The sequence below is a fragment of the Microcaecilia unicolor genome, chromosome 1 (assembly GCF_901765095.1).
Source record: "Microcaecilia unicolor chromosome 1, aMicUni1.1, whole genome shotgun sequence".
In the NCBI taxonomy this organism is placed as follows: Eukaryota; Metazoa; Chordata; class Amphibia; order Gymnophiona; family Siphonopidae; genus Microcaecilia; species Microcaecilia unicolor.
Window position 1 is genome coordinate 267,442,677 of NC_044031.1, and position 16,922 is coordinate 267,459,598.

The following is a 16,922-nucleotide window of genomic DNA, read 5'->3' on the forward strand; positions in this document are numbered from 1 at the left end:
TGTCACTAGCAGATTTATGAACAGAGGATGAAACAGCCTCCCTATAAAGATATCTGCAAACCGGTGACATGGTTATCACTCCACTCCTTCGTGAAACACCAGAAGATTGATGTTTCAGTTGAGAGAGATAGTGCCTTTGGCCGGGCAATTATAGAGGGAGCCATGCCTTCCTGCTGGCCCTGAGTGATAGAGCTTTGACACATTCCATTGGTCTGGTGTAGGTGGATGATAAAGAAGGTGAAATTATTCTTACCTGTTAATGTCCTTGCCTTGAGTCATGCTAGAGCAGTCCAGACTCTTCCAACCCTACCCCCCCCCCCCTTCCCCAGTACACTGCTGCCTGAGCTTTCTGTCTGAGCATTCCCAAGCTCATTTTCTGGCTTTATCTATATATGTAGGACTGGAAAAGCATGGTTACTATCAAAGAATGCCCTGGTCTTGGTGCCAGGGTTCCTTCTTTCATTTGTGTTTTTTGTTTCTTCTTAATGGCTTTAATTGTTCTGGTTGCCTTCTTTATTGCTGGCTTTAACATTGGTGTATTAAATAGTTCCAGGCTACGCCATTCCTTATAGTGATGATGTCATCAAAATATTCAAATTTCTCTGCCTCTCATCTGCTGGTAAGGGGACATAACCCTTTGGTCTGTACTGGTCTAGAAGGACTAAAGGAAAGGAAATTAACAGGTAAGACTAATTTCACCTCCCAAAGTGTTGGCAGAAGAGATTTCCAAACAAAAGAGTAGGGCAAACCCCAGATTGTGAGCCATACTGATCTAATTTTTTGGCATACAAGCATTGATTGAAATGATTGGAATGTAATTTCTTGGTTATATTTATGCACATGTTTAAGTGCTTAACAAATGCTGTATAAATATATCTTAATCTCCTCTTCCTTGTTCTTGTTCTTTTCATTTCAGCCTGCAAAAACATGAAAGCAGACATCATGTTTCTGATTGACAGTTCTGGAAGCATCCACCCTGATGACTTTGAGAAGATGAAGCAGTTTATGGACTTGCTAGTAAAGAAAAGTGATATTGGGGCCAACAGTGTTCAAATTGGTGTGATTCAGTTTAGCTCACATCCACAAGAAGAGTTTCCACTGAACAGATACCACAGAAAGGGCGACATACAGTACGCAATTACCAATATGAGGCAGATGAATGAGGGAACCCTGACTGGGGAAGCCATACATTTTGCCTCTTCTTACTTTGACCCATCAAAGGGGGGGAGACCCAATACAAAACAGTACCTCATTGTTATTACAGATGGAGAAGCACAAGATGAAGTAGCACAGCCTGCCCGAGCCCTTAGGAACAAAGGCATCACCATATTTGCCATCGGAATACTTCAGGCAAACTATACTCAACTTTTGGAGATTGCAGGCATGCAGGAAAAGGTGTTTTTTGAGGAAACTTTTGATTCCCTTTCATTTTTGGACAAGCAGCTTTTTTTTGAAATCTGTAACCCAAAAGACCGTAAGTTACTTTTTCAATTATATTCAGAAAGCCTTCTTGCAGTTTTTTTAAAACGGCTTTTCACAATTTACAGGTTTCCTTCCCGGTAAGCATCAACCTTTTGTACATTTGCAAATAGCATGCTTTTTATGGGGGTAGTGGCTCTAAAAGGTTGTACACATACTTTGACAGAAATGAACCTCACACTTTTGCCATCTCTCACTCTTTGTGAGGGGTTTAGTGTATCTTGAATTCATGGAATGCCATTTATGGTATACATTTCTGTTATGGATACAAGGGGAGTGCCATAAAGAGATGGAAACAAAATGTGAAAGAAACAAATGACTGATTCTGTCAAATATATCTGTCTGTCGTAGAAAAAAATCTATCAGTTTTGAAAGTACAGCTCTGTCCTCTTGTCTTATAGATCTTACATGAACTCTATGCAGCTCTATACCTCCACAATGTTCAGAAAATGTACAGAGCACTAAGACTCCTTAGTGATAAAGGAGGGGGAGGGGGGTTTATCAAGAAGCATTAAGACTCTAAGTCACGTTATTTGCCTCTTAATGCATTTTAAAGGGCACTAACCCAAACTAGCATACCATAATGCAGTAATAACCAAGAATTACTATATAAATTCTATAATGCAACTTGTGGTGAACACTGCAAGTCATGTTATATGAAGAAAAATATATTTTACCATTCCAGAAGCCTCAAAGCTATGGCTCCTGCTCCTGGTCACATCTTAAAAGGGCCGTGGAGCTGCTCCCCCACCTCTCCAATCACATCCTCACCATACACTTCAGGGGGCACATAGCTGGTGGTCTAGTGCTTTTGCCCTTGATGGCGTTATCTGCCAGTATGGTGTTCGTATATGGAAACATGACCCTTGGCAGTAGTACCACGAAACTACCGCTAGGGGTGCCGTGTTGACGGCACTGGCATGGGCAACAGTGACTGGGGATCACTCTTGCCTGGAATGTCTGGGGATTATTCCTGTCCTGGGACTCATTAGATCACGATATGTGCCGTAGGCCCCTGGGTGAAAGGGGGAGAACCTTTGGAGGTAAGGTATTGAGATCTGGGGTTTGGGTTGTGATTGAGGGGGGGCAGGATGTGATCAGGGGTGGGAGTCATGATAGGGGGTGGGGGCTTGATTGGAGGGAATGGGTGCTTATTAGGGAGTATGGGCGTTGATCGGAGGGTTAAGGTGACAACACCACAGCCACGTTAAGATGCAACCCGAGAACATTGGGCCATGGCTTTGAGGTCCGATACCTCTGGGCTGCTGGAATAACAGTGCTTGTGAAGTAGCTCACAAGCAGTGTTATTCATTTACCACAGTAGTCAGCAACCTGCAGTGTTGTAATACTGCGTATTAGTGACTCATGTGTAAATCAATGTGCGGTAAGAAATCGCCTTTAACTGCACTTTGATAACTTTCCCCAAAGACACTTACAAGAGTGTTATACCTTATTAAAAGACCAACAAAAGATATCATAGGCAGCTGAATGGAGTAGGCCACAGGGGCATGGCCTAACCATGGCCCAGCACAGCATGAGCAACAAATGAACACAGGGGGCAGGGTTAGAGATTGGCTTGTCTGGCTCCTTCAACTAAAAAGATATTCCACTGCCCCTGTATTAAAAATGCTCACAGGCCACAAATACTCTCATTTTCTCCTGAATTGATATGGCTGCTAGAACTCTACATTCCACAGAAATTAAAACTGTTATGGCCAATGATTATTTCAAAAATTCGATTCAAAACATAAACCGCCATCCAATAAAGAGCCAGAGGCATTTTAATGTAGACAATATTGCTGGCATTTCCTGTGCCTGCAGTTCACAGTCTCTGGAAGTATCCATGTTTGGAACAAATGTACAAAATTCTTCAGATGGAAGGTCCCATTTACTATCTTGCAGTAAAGGTTTGCAGTTCCCACATGGCAACTGCAAACCTTTGCTACAAGTTAGTACGAAATCTATTTGATCCTGTACTTGGGATAGGGGAATAGGAGTGAAGGAGTACCAGTAATCTAATGTTTAGAGCAGTGGGCTAAGAACCATGGAAGCCAGGATTCAAATCCCACTGCATTGCTCCTCCTTGTGTTCTTGGGCAAGTCACTTAACCCTCCATTACCTCAGGTGCAAACAGAGGGGCTCTTTTACTAAGCCACATAAGCATATACGCGCACCCAATGCCCGCCAAAATGGAGTTATCGCATGGCTATCATGTGGCCCTTGCGGTAATTTCATTTTTGGCGCACGTCCACTACCCGTGGCCGAAAAAATATTTTTGTTTTCTGGCACACATCAGCTATGCAAGCCAAGTGGCATTTGGCACGCATAGGTCATTTCTGTGTGAGATTTTACCACTAGGTCAGTGGCTGGCGGTAAGGTCTCAGACCCAAAATGGACACGCGGCAATTTTGATTTTGCCACACGTCCATTTTCGGCAAAAATTTTAAAAGGGGTTTTTTTTACAGGTGCGCTGAAAAATGGATTGGCATGCGCCCAATACCCGCGCCTACACTACCACAAGCCATTTTTCAGCGCACCTTAGTAAAAGGACCCCAGAGATTCTAAAACCTCTGGGAACAGTGAAATCCCCACTCTACTTGTATACACTTTGAGGTACTAACTAAAAAAGGTGTGAACTACTTTGTTTTCTTGCTTTTATTTTTAACAGCATGCAAAAGAACAGAAGAGGCAGATATCATATTTTTAGTGGACGGTTCTATTAGCATCACACCTGCACAGTTCCTGATTATGCAAAGATTCATGGAGGCTGTGGTCAATGATTCACTGGTAGGAAGAGACCGTGTTCAGTTTGGGGCTGTTGTCTATAGCTCCAGAGCTGAACAGCAGTTCCTGCTGAATAATTACTCCACAAAAGCTGAAATTCGTCAAGCAATATTTAATTTGAAGCGAGTAAAAGGACTGACATATACGGCAACGGCGCTGATTTATACCCAGGAGAGGTTTGGTCCAGACTATGGTGGTCGTCCTGATGTTACTAAGATCCTTGTGCTCATTACTGATGGTGCTACTACACGTGACGATAAACCCAGGCTCCCGAGTGCAACACAGTCTCTGAAGAAGGAACACATTATTGTTTTTGCTGTTGGAGTAGGAGAGGCCAAGAAGGAAGAGCTTGAGCTGATCGCAGGGCAGCCTGATCGATGGTTCTTTGTGCAGAATTATACTGGATTAGAAAGTTTACATGAAAACATCACTAACGTCATATGCAATGAATCAAAGCCAGGTGAGTCTTTGGTCTGGTGTTGAGCTCAGACCATATATAGTACAGTACTAGTAGTAACATGCAGCTCAGCTGACCTTACATCTATGATCTGTAATACAGTCATCATATGCTGAAGAAATGTTTTGTCCTGTATTTTCAGCTTATTCTAGTTCTTAAAAGAGACACACTAATTTTCCGAAGTCACCTATTCTTTCTCTAGTGCAGATGGTTAAGAAATATCTTGTTGATATTCTGGGAATGCCCGAGAACTCATTGCCACCAATTACAAGGGCATATTATATTCAAATTACTGGGCAAGCCCTAGAAAACTTAGACCCTCAGAATGCAATGAACTTAACGGCCTTTCTGGAATCTTCTTTGGAGGTGGTCACGCAAAGGACTACTTTGTTGGTGACCTTTGCATTAGAGATGGATAGAGATGCAGTTCTCAGGCTTTCCTTAAGACATCTGAATTCTTTATTTTTGGGTTCAAAAATAAGGGATTCCTGGATTTGTCTAGGGAAACCCAAAAACGGCGTAAGTTATTTCTTGCGTGGCGCCCAAGGGCAATTGCCTTGGGAGCAAACTTTCTTTTGAAATTTCCTTGTGTGTGTAGGATTTTACTTCACACTAAACAATATCAATTTTTTGAACCCAATCAGTTGGATATTTTTCTAAAAAGTAAGGAGAGTATTATTGTGAAAGTTTAGACCTGAATGTAACACTGTATAGCAATCAGGAGTGAATCTACAGGGCTTAGCGCGGTCTTTGGTTTAATAGAAATGTTTGAAAGCTTGGTATTTACAGCTTGATAATTCTTTTTTCTCTTGATTCTTGGATCATTTCTTATTCTTTGTGGACAATGGAAGTTTTGTCAATTTTCTTTTTATTAATTATCTTGCGATAGATTACAAATTGTGTATTATTATTCTGTTTTGAATATTATGTACTTTAAAATGCTTATATAAAAAAAAAGAGACACTCTATGGGCCCAATATTCAAAATGATTTAAATGGCCAGGAAAGGCATTTTCAGTGGCACTTAAGAGCATAAGAATAGCCATAGAGGGTCAGACCAATGATCCATCTAGCCTAGTATCCTGCTTCCAACACTGGTTAATCCAGGTCACAAGTATCTGGCAGAAACCCAGTTAGTAGGAACATTACTTGACCTGATAGTGCAACGGAAAATGCCCGGTTAGTGCTCATGTTGAAAGTGACTACTTTAGGAGCATTAGCAAGTAGTCAATTAAGTTGGGGTTACTAGATGGCTCCAGGTCATGGAGGACAGGCTGAGCCAGTCCTGGTTTCAATCCCAACAAAGTGAAATAATATAAAGCCAGGACTGGCTCAGCCTGTCCTCCATGACTTGGAGCCATCTTGTAACCCTAACTTAACTTTTTAACAAGCAATTATTGACACTAATTAAAGTTAATTGAACTTTACATGTCTAAAATATACACTCGATTTGAAAAAGGGGGTGTGGGCATTCCTAAAATTTACATGCATTGTTACAGAATAACAGGGATATGCACCTAATGTAGGCATGTGCAAGTGCTCACATTTCAGTTGGTGCGAATGGCCGTGCCTAAAGTTAGCGCTATACTCTAAACTGTGCCTAACTTTAAGCGTGGCTTATAGAATAGTGCTTTTTTGGGGCACCATGTATAGAATCTAGCCCTATGCACAACATATAAATTAGCACATACTATTAAGCTTCCACATTAATCATTAGTCTGAGCCCATACTGTGGGGCCCTATTACTAAGCTGTGGTAAAAAGGGTCCTGCGTTAGTGGCGGGGGCCATTTTTGCCACGTGCTGAGGCCCTTTTTACTTCATCAGCTAAAAAGACTGACAAAAGATATGGCCACGCAGTAAGATTGCTCTTATCACATTGGCTATGAGGGGAGGGAGCACTTACTGCCACCCACTGAGGTGGCGGTAAGGGTTCCCGTGCTAACCTGGCGGTAGTCAGGTAGCACCCAGCACTGCCTGATTACTGCCGGGTAACCCCCTGCGGAAATAGTTTTTAAATATTTCCACTAGCGCCAGCACCCTCGTTGAGCCAGCAGTAGCTCGTGATTGGCACGCAGTATGCCCACGGTAGGCTTACCGCCGCTTAGTAAAAGGGCTCTTAAGAGCAATGTCAATTCACATTTTACAAGAAAAATGCTATAAATCATAAAATCCTCAGGGGCCGCAACCTAGTTGGGTTTTCAGGATTTCTCCAATTAATATATATGAGATTTATTTGCATGCACTGTCTCCATTGTATACAAATAGATCTCACACATATTCATTGTGGAAATCCTGAAAACCCAACTGGGCAAGGGCCAAGGTTAAGACACCCTTGCTATAAAAGGATATCTATGTGTAGACACTCAGAAGGTGCCCGTTGGGAGCCTATTCTATATAGGAAAGTAGACGCCTACTTTTCTTTATAGAATACTAGGGTAGCAGCACCATTAGGTGGGCATATTTTAGGCACCTGCACTTATACTTGCCATAGAGCTGGCTAGATTGCTAAAATACCACATGCAAATTATAATAGTCTACAATTTACATATGGAGCTGTGTGCCCTGCCCATGCTCCACCTAGACTCCGCTCATTTGTATGCCCACCTTCAGACTATGAGCTAGTCCATGGAGGCACCATTTTACAGAATAGCACCTAGATGAAATATTGGCATTGATGCGCATATTCCCCCAGATTCTATGTATCGTGCCTAGATTTCTGCGTGAAAATCCAAGCAGATCCCATAACAATGCACATAACCTAATTGGATAACAAGCCAATCAGCGCTGTTAATTGGATGCTAACAAGCGATTAGGAGCACTAGTTGGCATTAATTAGAACTTACTTGCAGAACTCACTAAGCACATTCTATAACATGGTGCGCGTAAATTGTAATGCGCATTGCCAAAAAGGGGCATGGCCATGGGCGTGGAATGGGCGAGTCGTGGGCATTCTGACAATTTACTCACAGTGATATTGAATATACCTGCTTTGCGCCTAATTTAGGCGTTGAGATTTACACCATGTTCTACTTGGCGAAATTCCTCAAGACTAAATATATATTCGTGCAGACCACCATCAGTGTGTTCTATAATCCGCACGGAAAGTTTGTAGAATACGCTTAGGCATAAATGATTTCCATGCGGATTTTCTAGGTGCCATATATTGAATTTAGCCCTTTATCTGCCAATGTTCTGATCATTTATGCGCATTGATGGTGCCTAAATATCGGCGCCCTCTCTATAGAATTACCACCATAGTGCTTAAAGCAATTTAGTAAAAAGGACCCTATATGTCCAAACAATGAAAAGCACCTGACAGTTAAATCAGATTTACAGTATTTACGTTTTGCTGTTGTAACATTTTTTTTACCGTCTTTACTGCAGTGTCATGATTCAATGAAAGCTGGCTTTTGGCTTATGGTCCGACAGTTCACTGTATTCTGTACTTTTGTCTGCAGATGGGAAACAGATGTGCAAATGCATTTGGGAGCTTTCATTTAAATCTGGCTTTCCAGACTCCTCTAACCACTGACTTTCCAACCCCACATATTTTGACTCAGCTCTCATCCATCTATGATGGGATTTGAAGCTCTGGCTGCTTGACTTTGCCCTTTTTAGTTCCCCTTGCTCTCCTTTAAGTGACAATCTTCAGAATGAGGGATATGGAACATAGTGAACATATGTTTCTTGAGCTGCTCCATAAACAGCATTCTCAAGCAAGTGCTTAGTTCTGGCTGACCCAATCAGGCAGAAATGAGGCTCAGGACCCCAGTCTCCGTATCCCACCTACAGCAGATCTACTAACCACGAAGATTGCCAAAAAATTTTTAATTTTTCCCAATTCTTAGATGTTTTTTTTTCAGGTTCATGCATTCATTTTAATATTTTTATTATATACGCATTAAAATGTTTGTATATGTGCAGTTCAATTGTACATGGGTTAATTTGTAGGTTAACAGTGTATACAGTCAAATCGTACATGCTGATTGAATGTGTGCAATGAATGCACATCCCTGCTAACCAGAGAAACTGCTTTACTTTTTGTCATTTGCTACTGCATGAAAATCAGCTCCTTAACCAGCTAAAATAAGAGAAAATTTAAGAATACCCTCTTCTGAATTTGCATTAATGACTAATAAAATGTTTTCTTCCGTCTTTCCTCCCTCCCCCCAAGTTTGTGCACATGAAGAAGCTGACATAGTATTTCTAATTGATGGATCAGGAAGCATCAGTCCAGAAGACTTTACCACTATGAAGACATTCATGAAAGCAATAGTGGAAAGTTTTAATGTTGCCACCAACAAAATCCAGATAGGAGTGGCCCAGTTCAGTGAAGAACCTCAAAAGGAATTTTACCTGAATGAATTTAATACGAACACTAGAGTAACAAAACATATTGACAAGATTGTCCAACTACAGAGTTCCACCTATACCGGCAAAGCGCTGAATTTTGTCAAACTTTTCTTCGAGCCTGACAAAGGTAGCCGTAAACACCAAGGTGTCCAACAGCACCTGTTGGTGATAACAGATGGACAGTCTAATGACGAAGTGGATGAAGAAGCAGCGGCTTTGCGTAATGAAAACATAAATATAATTTCAATTGGCATTGGTCATCAGAATCCATTTGAACTTATTCAGATTGCAGGCAAAAAAGAGAACGTGTACTCCGTTACAAACTTTGAGATGCTAGAAACCATAAAGAGACGGATTGTCCGTGAAATCTGTAAGCCAGGTCAGCCTGGACGTCAAGGTAAGCTTTAATGATACAACGTGTTTCATTATATATCTTGTCTGTATGTTGACTGTACTTACGGGAATAATCGCCCTGACACCACATGGAAAATCGTTGCCTACCAGGGAAGGCCCTACTGACTGGTGGGGAATTATATTTTCTTTTTAAGCTAGGACTGTTACCCATAGCACAATTGTTTCATCATTGAAAGGAATCTTTAGTAAATATAGGTAACAATTGAATTGTTAATTTGCAGGAATTTCTATATCACTTCCTTCATTTCCAGCCCCTCCTAGCAGAGGTTGCTGGTGCTTAATAAGGCAGCATTGCACAAATTTCATCTGAAATGCAAGATGTAGTAGGGTGTCTTCTGACCAATGCTTGGGGCAGGTGCAATGGCATTAAAGTCCCCTAGGAGAACCTTCAGCCTTGTACCTTGTACCTCCCCCCCCCCCCCCCCCCAAGTTTGTGATAATTAAACTCAACCATCTTGATCATTCCAACACATCCTTCCCAGAATGATCATGTCAAAATGCATAACTAGACTTCATACTTTTCAGTATTAAACTTTGCTTTCATGTACATATAACATGTGGGAGTTAGTGAGGCTGTCAGGAATATTGTTCTGCTTTGCAACTGCTGTTTTCTGCCCCCAGAAACTGCTGCACCAGGCAACCGCCTAGTCTGCTTGATGGTTACACCAGCTCTTGCTGCGCTGTTCCCATTGAAGGCCTGTATTTGCAGTCTATGGTGTGGCATATGTCCACCTCTCTTCATCTCTTGCTGCTTCTACAAATGTTCCCAACACCTGTCAATTTAGCACACAATCCAGCTTATTTTCGAAAGAGAAAGACGCCCATATTTCGACCCAAATCAGGAGATGGGCGCCTTTCTCTCATGGGCGCCCAAATCAGTATAATCGAAAGCCGATTTGGGGCGCCTCCAACTGCAGTCTGTTGCGGGAACAAACAAAGTTGACAGGGAAGTGTCGGAGGCGTAGTGAAGGCGGGACTGGGGCGTGTTTACCGGCTGAGGAGAGATGGGCGCCCTCGGCCGATAATGGAAAAAAGAAGGGCGGCAGAAGCGAGAATTTGGGCCGCTTTTTTCTCACGAACAAGTCCCCAAAGGGTGCCCCAACTGCCCAGATGACCACTGGAGGGAATTGGAGATGGCCTCCCCTGACTTCCCCAGTGGTGATTAACCACCTCCCACCAGGAAAAAAACAACTTTACAAACTTTTTTTTAAAGCGTATATCCTTCACGCTTCTGTCCCTGCAATGGCAGTTGAGAACGTCCAAAATGCTTCCAACACTCTCTTTATTTATTTGGACTGTGGATTGCAAGTAGCAGCAGTAGGATTTGCACCAGCCACCTCTGGATTACCAGACCAGTGCTCTAACCACTAGGCCAGTCTGTCACTCCTCCACTCCACTTCCTTGAAATTTGGCCATCACTTTGGGGGGGGGGGGGGCAGTATGTAGGTCCCTGGGCGGGGGAGGTATGTGTGTGTTAGCAGAGGCATAACGAAGGCATGAACGTCCTTCTTTCAAACATTTTGGACATCTTGAACTGCCCCCCTACAGGGACAGCCAAATTTCAAGGAAGTGGAGTGGAGGAGTGGCAGACTGGCCTAGTGGTTAGAGCACTGGTCTAGCACTCCAGAGGTGGCTGGTTCAAATCCCACTGTTGCTACTTGTGATCCACAGTCCAAATAAATAAAGAGGGTGTTGGAAGCATTTTGGACATGCTCAACTGCCGTTGCAGGGAAGGATGTCTTCAACTGCTACAGGGACGGAGGCATAGCAAAGGACATACTCTTAAAAAAAAAAAGTTTGAAACGTTTTTTTCCGGGTGGGAGATGGTTAATCACCACTGGGGAAGTCAGGGGAGGTCATCCCCGATTCCCTCCGGTGGTCATCTGGGCAGTTCGGGCACCCTCCTTAGGAAGGAAATCGTGAGCAAATGAGCTTAACAGCGAGCAGCTCATTTGCATTCAATTTCCTTCATGCATGCCCGTTCCTTTCCAGATTAGTAAGGGAAGGGCTTTTTCCATTCAGTTAGTGGGACCAGTGCACTACGAATCCTGGCCCCTCCCATGACCAAATGCCTTGGAGTTATTCGTTTTTGAGCTGGGCACCTTCGGTTTCCATTATCGCTGAAAAACGATTCCGCCCAGCTCAAATCCGCCCAAATCCGATGCATTTGCCCAGCACCAACCGTATTATTGAAACAAAAGATGGATGCCCATCTTTTTCGAAAATACGGTCTGTCCCGCCCCTTCACATATCCGTCCTCGGAGATAGACGCCCATGGAGATGGGCGTTCGATTATGCCCTTCCATATTTACTTGTTTTTCCTTAGCTGTAAAGTAATAAGAACTATTTCTTGGTCCTTCCCTTCCAAAAGCAAGTTGTCTTGATTTATTTTGTAAACTTGCTACCAACAGCAGAACATCAATGTACAGAATGTTTGGCTGCTACTGTTATTTTACTAAAAAAATGGTGTTGCCATATATCAGTTTAGAACACAACTCTTGATATTTTATTTATATATTTATTGAGATTTATTAACCACCTTTGTGAAGAAATTCATCCAAGGCGACGTACAGGAGGTCCAGTTTAACATAAAACTTACAAATTTATTCACTGCATAACAATAGAAAAGGGCCAAATATAAACATAGGTACAATTGATGAGGTAAACTTGGAAACAGCAAATTGAAACCTAGTAATAGAACAAACATGATACAGTATCAGAAATATACACATTTAACAGCATTGCAGAACAATCATATAACAGAAATATGATAAATGTCAGTACAATACAAACGGTACTATAATAGATAGCATAGGAGAACATTCAAATAGCATAGATACATAACTGTTCAACTGTTATTTCTATTCTGCTCAATTTGCAAAAAATATTATACTTCTTGCATTGTAACTTACTACAACATTATTGTAAGCCACTTTGAGCCTGCAATCAGTGGGAAAAGATGGGATACAAATGTGATAAATAAAGTAAATCTATATATATAAAACTCACCCTCAACGTTCTATTGGCTGCTGACGTCACTGAAGCCAAGGTTCGTATGTTCGAAGCTCTGAAGCCTCGAAAATCACAGTCTCTGGGCCCCGCCCTCGCGTCAAACATTATGACGTTGAGGGTGGAGGCGGAGCAATTCACCGCCCTCGCATCAAACGTTATGACGTTGAGGGCGGAGGCAGAGCAATTCACCCACATCGACGACGGGTGGGGAGGGAGCCACAGGAAAGCCTTGCTAGCGCCCGTTTCATTGGCTCCAGAAACGGGCCTTTTTTTACTAGTACATAAATAAATACTAACAATGGAACACTTACCATTCCTGTATTTGACAGGCCAGATTGATTTTTGCAGCACTGACTGTTAGAAAAGTAGAGATCATTGTGAAATCAAAAAGTGTCCAAAATTTGCTACTACCCTTAGGTTGTTGAAAAAAAAAAAATCCATGTTCTTTCCATAGCAATGGTTCACAGCTTATAGGTCAGGAGCAGAAAGTAGGACACAGAGCTCACAGAAGCTGAAATTTGAAAGATTTATCTGAGTCACTCTAGGGGATATCAGCCAAATCTTTTATTTTACAGTACAAATTCCCTTCCTCTACGCCACCAAGTCATCTAGACCAAATTTATCCAGTTATCCAAGGTGGCTTATGGGTATTCTGGGGGTACAGTTTCAATTTAGCCAGACAGTGCTAATATTCAGTATCAGTTTATCCAAATGATTTACTGGTTATATTCAGCAGCTGGTTTTATCTGTTTTCAGTCCACTTACTATCCAGTTAAAGTTATCTGGATAAACTTTCCCAGATAACTTTACCTTGTTGCTGATGCACTGAATATCGACCCCAGAGTCACAAGTTTGTACGGAGTCAAATTAAACTACAGATTTTTCTATCTGTCTTGTCAATATTCAGCTTGCGGTAGTCAGTGTGTTTGTAAATTCTATCTACTATGGGCCAATTTAGGACATATATTTAATGCTGGGCCATATCCAGCTACTGGTGCTGAGTACCTAGGTCATGGGCATCCAGTGGAAGTTATCTGGGTATTCCCAGTATCTAGATCAGGGGCGGGCAACCTCAGTCCTAGAGGGCCGCAGCCCAGTCTGGCTTTTAGGATTTCCTCCATGAATATGCATGAAATCTAATTGCATGCACTGCTTGTATGCAAATAGATCTCATGTATATTCATTGGGGAAATCCTGAAAACATGACTGGGTTGTGGCCTTCGAGGACCCTGTGACTGTGAATTATGATTTTCCTAGGGCTGCATTTCAATTTAAAAATTTAATCACAATTAATCACACAATTAAAAAATGTATCTGCATGATTAAAGGTAGAGCATAGCCAGCAGTCCATTGGAGGGGCACAGAAGGGAAGGGAAATGGGACTTGATATACCGCCTTTCTGAGGTATTTACAACTACATTCAAAGTGGTTTACATATATTCAAGTACTTATTTGTACCAGGGGCAATGGAGGGTTAAGTGACTTGCCCAGAGTCAAAAGGAGCTGCAGTGGGAATTGAACCCAGTTTCCCAGGATCAAAGCTCACTGCGTTAACCACTAAGCTACTCCTCCACTCCACACACAGATGGGGAAAGGGGGCACAGGGATGGACTGGGGGCACACATATTTCCTCTCCCTCTCCCCCGTCCCCCACATTAGGTATCATGCCTTTGCTGGTGGGGATGCTGAAGCCTTACCAGTAAAAGAAATCCACTGCCAAAGCGGGCCCCCGTCCTCTTTGTGCTGCCTCAGAAGCGAGGAAGTCAGTGGGGTGCCTCCAGCTGCCAATGCCAGCACTCTCCCAAACATGCTCAAATAGGTAGTTTCATCGGGGGGGGGGGGAGAGGGGGGTCAGTACAGGCTGCAGGCAGCTCTTCAGTACGGTTGCCATTGCTGCACTGCCTAAGACTTATTGCAAATTGAAAAAGGTAAATTGGGAAGGGGATGGAAGAGAGAACCACGGGTGGTCCAAGAGGGGAGGGAGAGATGTTGGACCATGCTCGGGCGGAGCAGGGAGGTAAATTATTAATCGCAATTAAACTTTTTAATTGCGATTAATAATTAATGTATTAATTATGTGATATGGCTTTTATTATTTATACTAACGTGTGTTTTCTTACATATTTATTGACTGTTTTTAATAGCCCCTGACGTAGCCCCTGGTAAGAGCGAAACATGGCTATATCAGGCTTTTAATTATTTATGGTTTTATGTGGTGAATAAATTTGGACCCTTATTTGCACCATCAATCTGCTGTTTTGTTGTCAATCTTGCATTTTGGTTAGCTCTATTCTATAATGGAATCTGGGCACCCAGATGTCATTATAGAATATTATCTTAGTGTAAAGATTTTTGGTGCCTAACTTTTAGTGCCCTTTATAAAATTGTCCCCTAAATGTATAAATTTGCTTGAATATCAACCGAGGGATTTGTTCTGTATAAATTGGTAAGTCTGGAAAAGCAAGTGTTTTGTAAATTGTGCCAAATCAAAGCAATCTCATTCTTCAATGATGCTATTATAGGAGAACCCCTGACACTGACGGTTTTTTTTTTTTTCAAATTTCACTTCCACGCAGACTGTATTTTAGATATTTCTGTAGCAGTTGACATCTCAAAGCAAATCAAGAAAATGTCCTTACAACGGCTGGAGCAGCAGCTGAAAACACACCTATCGGAGGTGCTGCTTCGCATGTCCACACTGAGAGTCTCCTGCTGTGCTTCTGACTCGCAAGTCAGAATCAGGTTCAAGTACCTCGCAGTTGCACAAGATGGCAAAACCTTGTTTGAGTCTGACTTTGAAATTTATAGTGAAGACGTCCTGAGAAAGTTTATAGCCGTGCAGTCTGCTGTGGACACCCCTTTGGATGTGAACTTTTTAGAGTCCATTTGGAAGAAAGCCAACACCTTACTTTCTGATGAATCGAAGAAGGTAAGTGGGGTTGGTGAAGTCAGTTTATAGGCTTATTTGGAATAAAACATACAGATGTTTGTCTAGGATCATCACCAATATACATGGGGAGGCAAAAAAAAAGTAGCCCCCTACAGTTTTTTCAAGTTTTCTCAGCAACTGCCTTCAATTTCAATGAGAAATTTTACGTACTTATTCAGTCATCATACTTATGTATTATGTTTATACAACATGTAATTATCTTAAGCCATATTGATTTTACTGACATTTTAGCATTACTACCTAGCGATTTTTGCACATCAAAAATGTTTGAGCTAAAGCACAGTAAAATAACGTCATTCAAATAATATAATTAACAATGAGGTCCTTTTACTAAGCCGCATAATCGTCTATGCGTGCCTAATGCTAGCCAATATGGAATTACCGCCCAGCTACCACGTGGCTCTTGGGGTAATTTCATTTTTTGGTGTGCGTCCGATACATGTGTCTGACAAATAAATTTTATTTTCTGGCGCTCATCGACTATGCGCACCAAGTGGCATTTGATGTTCGTAGGTCATTACCGCCCAGTTAACACGTGAGACCTTACTGCTAGTTCAATGGATGGTAAGATCGCAGACCCAAAATGGATGCGCGCCAATTTTAATTTTGCCACATGACATGTCCATTTTTGGCAAAAAATGTAAAAAGGCATTTTTTTGCAGGCCTGCTGAAAAATGGATCTGCGCAGACCCAAAACACGTGCCTACACTACTGCAGGCCATTTTTCAGTGCACCTTTGTAAAAGGACCACAATGTGTCAGAGTTTTGCAGTCACTTTGAATGCTGAAAGTGTCCACCTTCAGCTTTAACCCAGGCCATCAGCTGCTTTGGGAAGGTCAGTTGGTCCCTGTGGCAGGCTGTCCCAGATCATCTGCAGTGCTTCCTTGAATTCTGTGATTGTTTGTGGCTTTGGGTGGAGTTTGCGGCCTCCAATATTGCTCCCCAGACATGGTAGTCCAAGGGTTCTAGGTCTAGTGAATTTGGAAGCCATTGGTCCTTTGTAATAAAATCTGGACAGTTGGCCCAGAGTCAGTCCTGCACAATGCATGCTGTGTGTGTGGGCAGTGCAGTCCTCATGAGATTAGGAAGAATATGGCTAATGTAATATGCACAGTCAATTTTAGCTTTCTCATGCACAAAGTGCAGTCATCCCTTGTCACCGAAACACACCAGCTAAATTGGTGCCCCATTTTTTTACAGTATGTAAAGAGGAGTTATAAAACACTGCCCCTCTCTATTGAGAATAATCCCTCAGGTAGGCTGACTCACCTTAAACCCACTAGTCTCGCCCAGGGAGGAAGTGAGACGGGAGGGGGTGGAACCAAAAGGATAGGAACCAAGGAGTATAAAAGGCAGGGCTAGAGTGGGGCTAAGGAGGCCCAGGAAAGGAAGAACTGAAGCACCAGCTTGCAACTTTACTGAATACGTTTAACTGCAGTGACCTGGCTGAGGTAAGCCAGTCTTTTATTTTAA

The 16,922-nt window shown here is 42.3% G+C and overlaps 1 protein-coding gene across 3 annotated transcripts in view; it reads left to right on the forward strand.

Annotated features, from left to right (window-relative positions):
* Positions 1 to 16,922, forward strand: part of COL6A6 (collagen type VI alpha 6 chain) — a 336,531-nt gene that overhangs the window by 143,038 nt on the left and 176,571 nt on the right. For all 3 annotated transcript variants that reach the window (XM_030206331.1, XM_030206323.1, XM_030206339.1), the window contains 4 exons: positions 917 to 1,474; positions 4,148 to 4,723; positions 8,895 to 9,470; positions 15,076 to 15,428. In XM_030206331.1, coding sequence (XP_030062191.1) covers positions 917 to 1,474; positions 4,148 to 4,723; positions 8,895 to 9,470; positions 15,076 to 15,428 — 2,063 coding nt within the window. The remainder of the gene's footprint in view (positions 1 to 916; positions 1,475 to 4,147; positions 4,724 to 8,894; positions 9,471 to 15,075; positions 15,429 to 16,922) is intronic.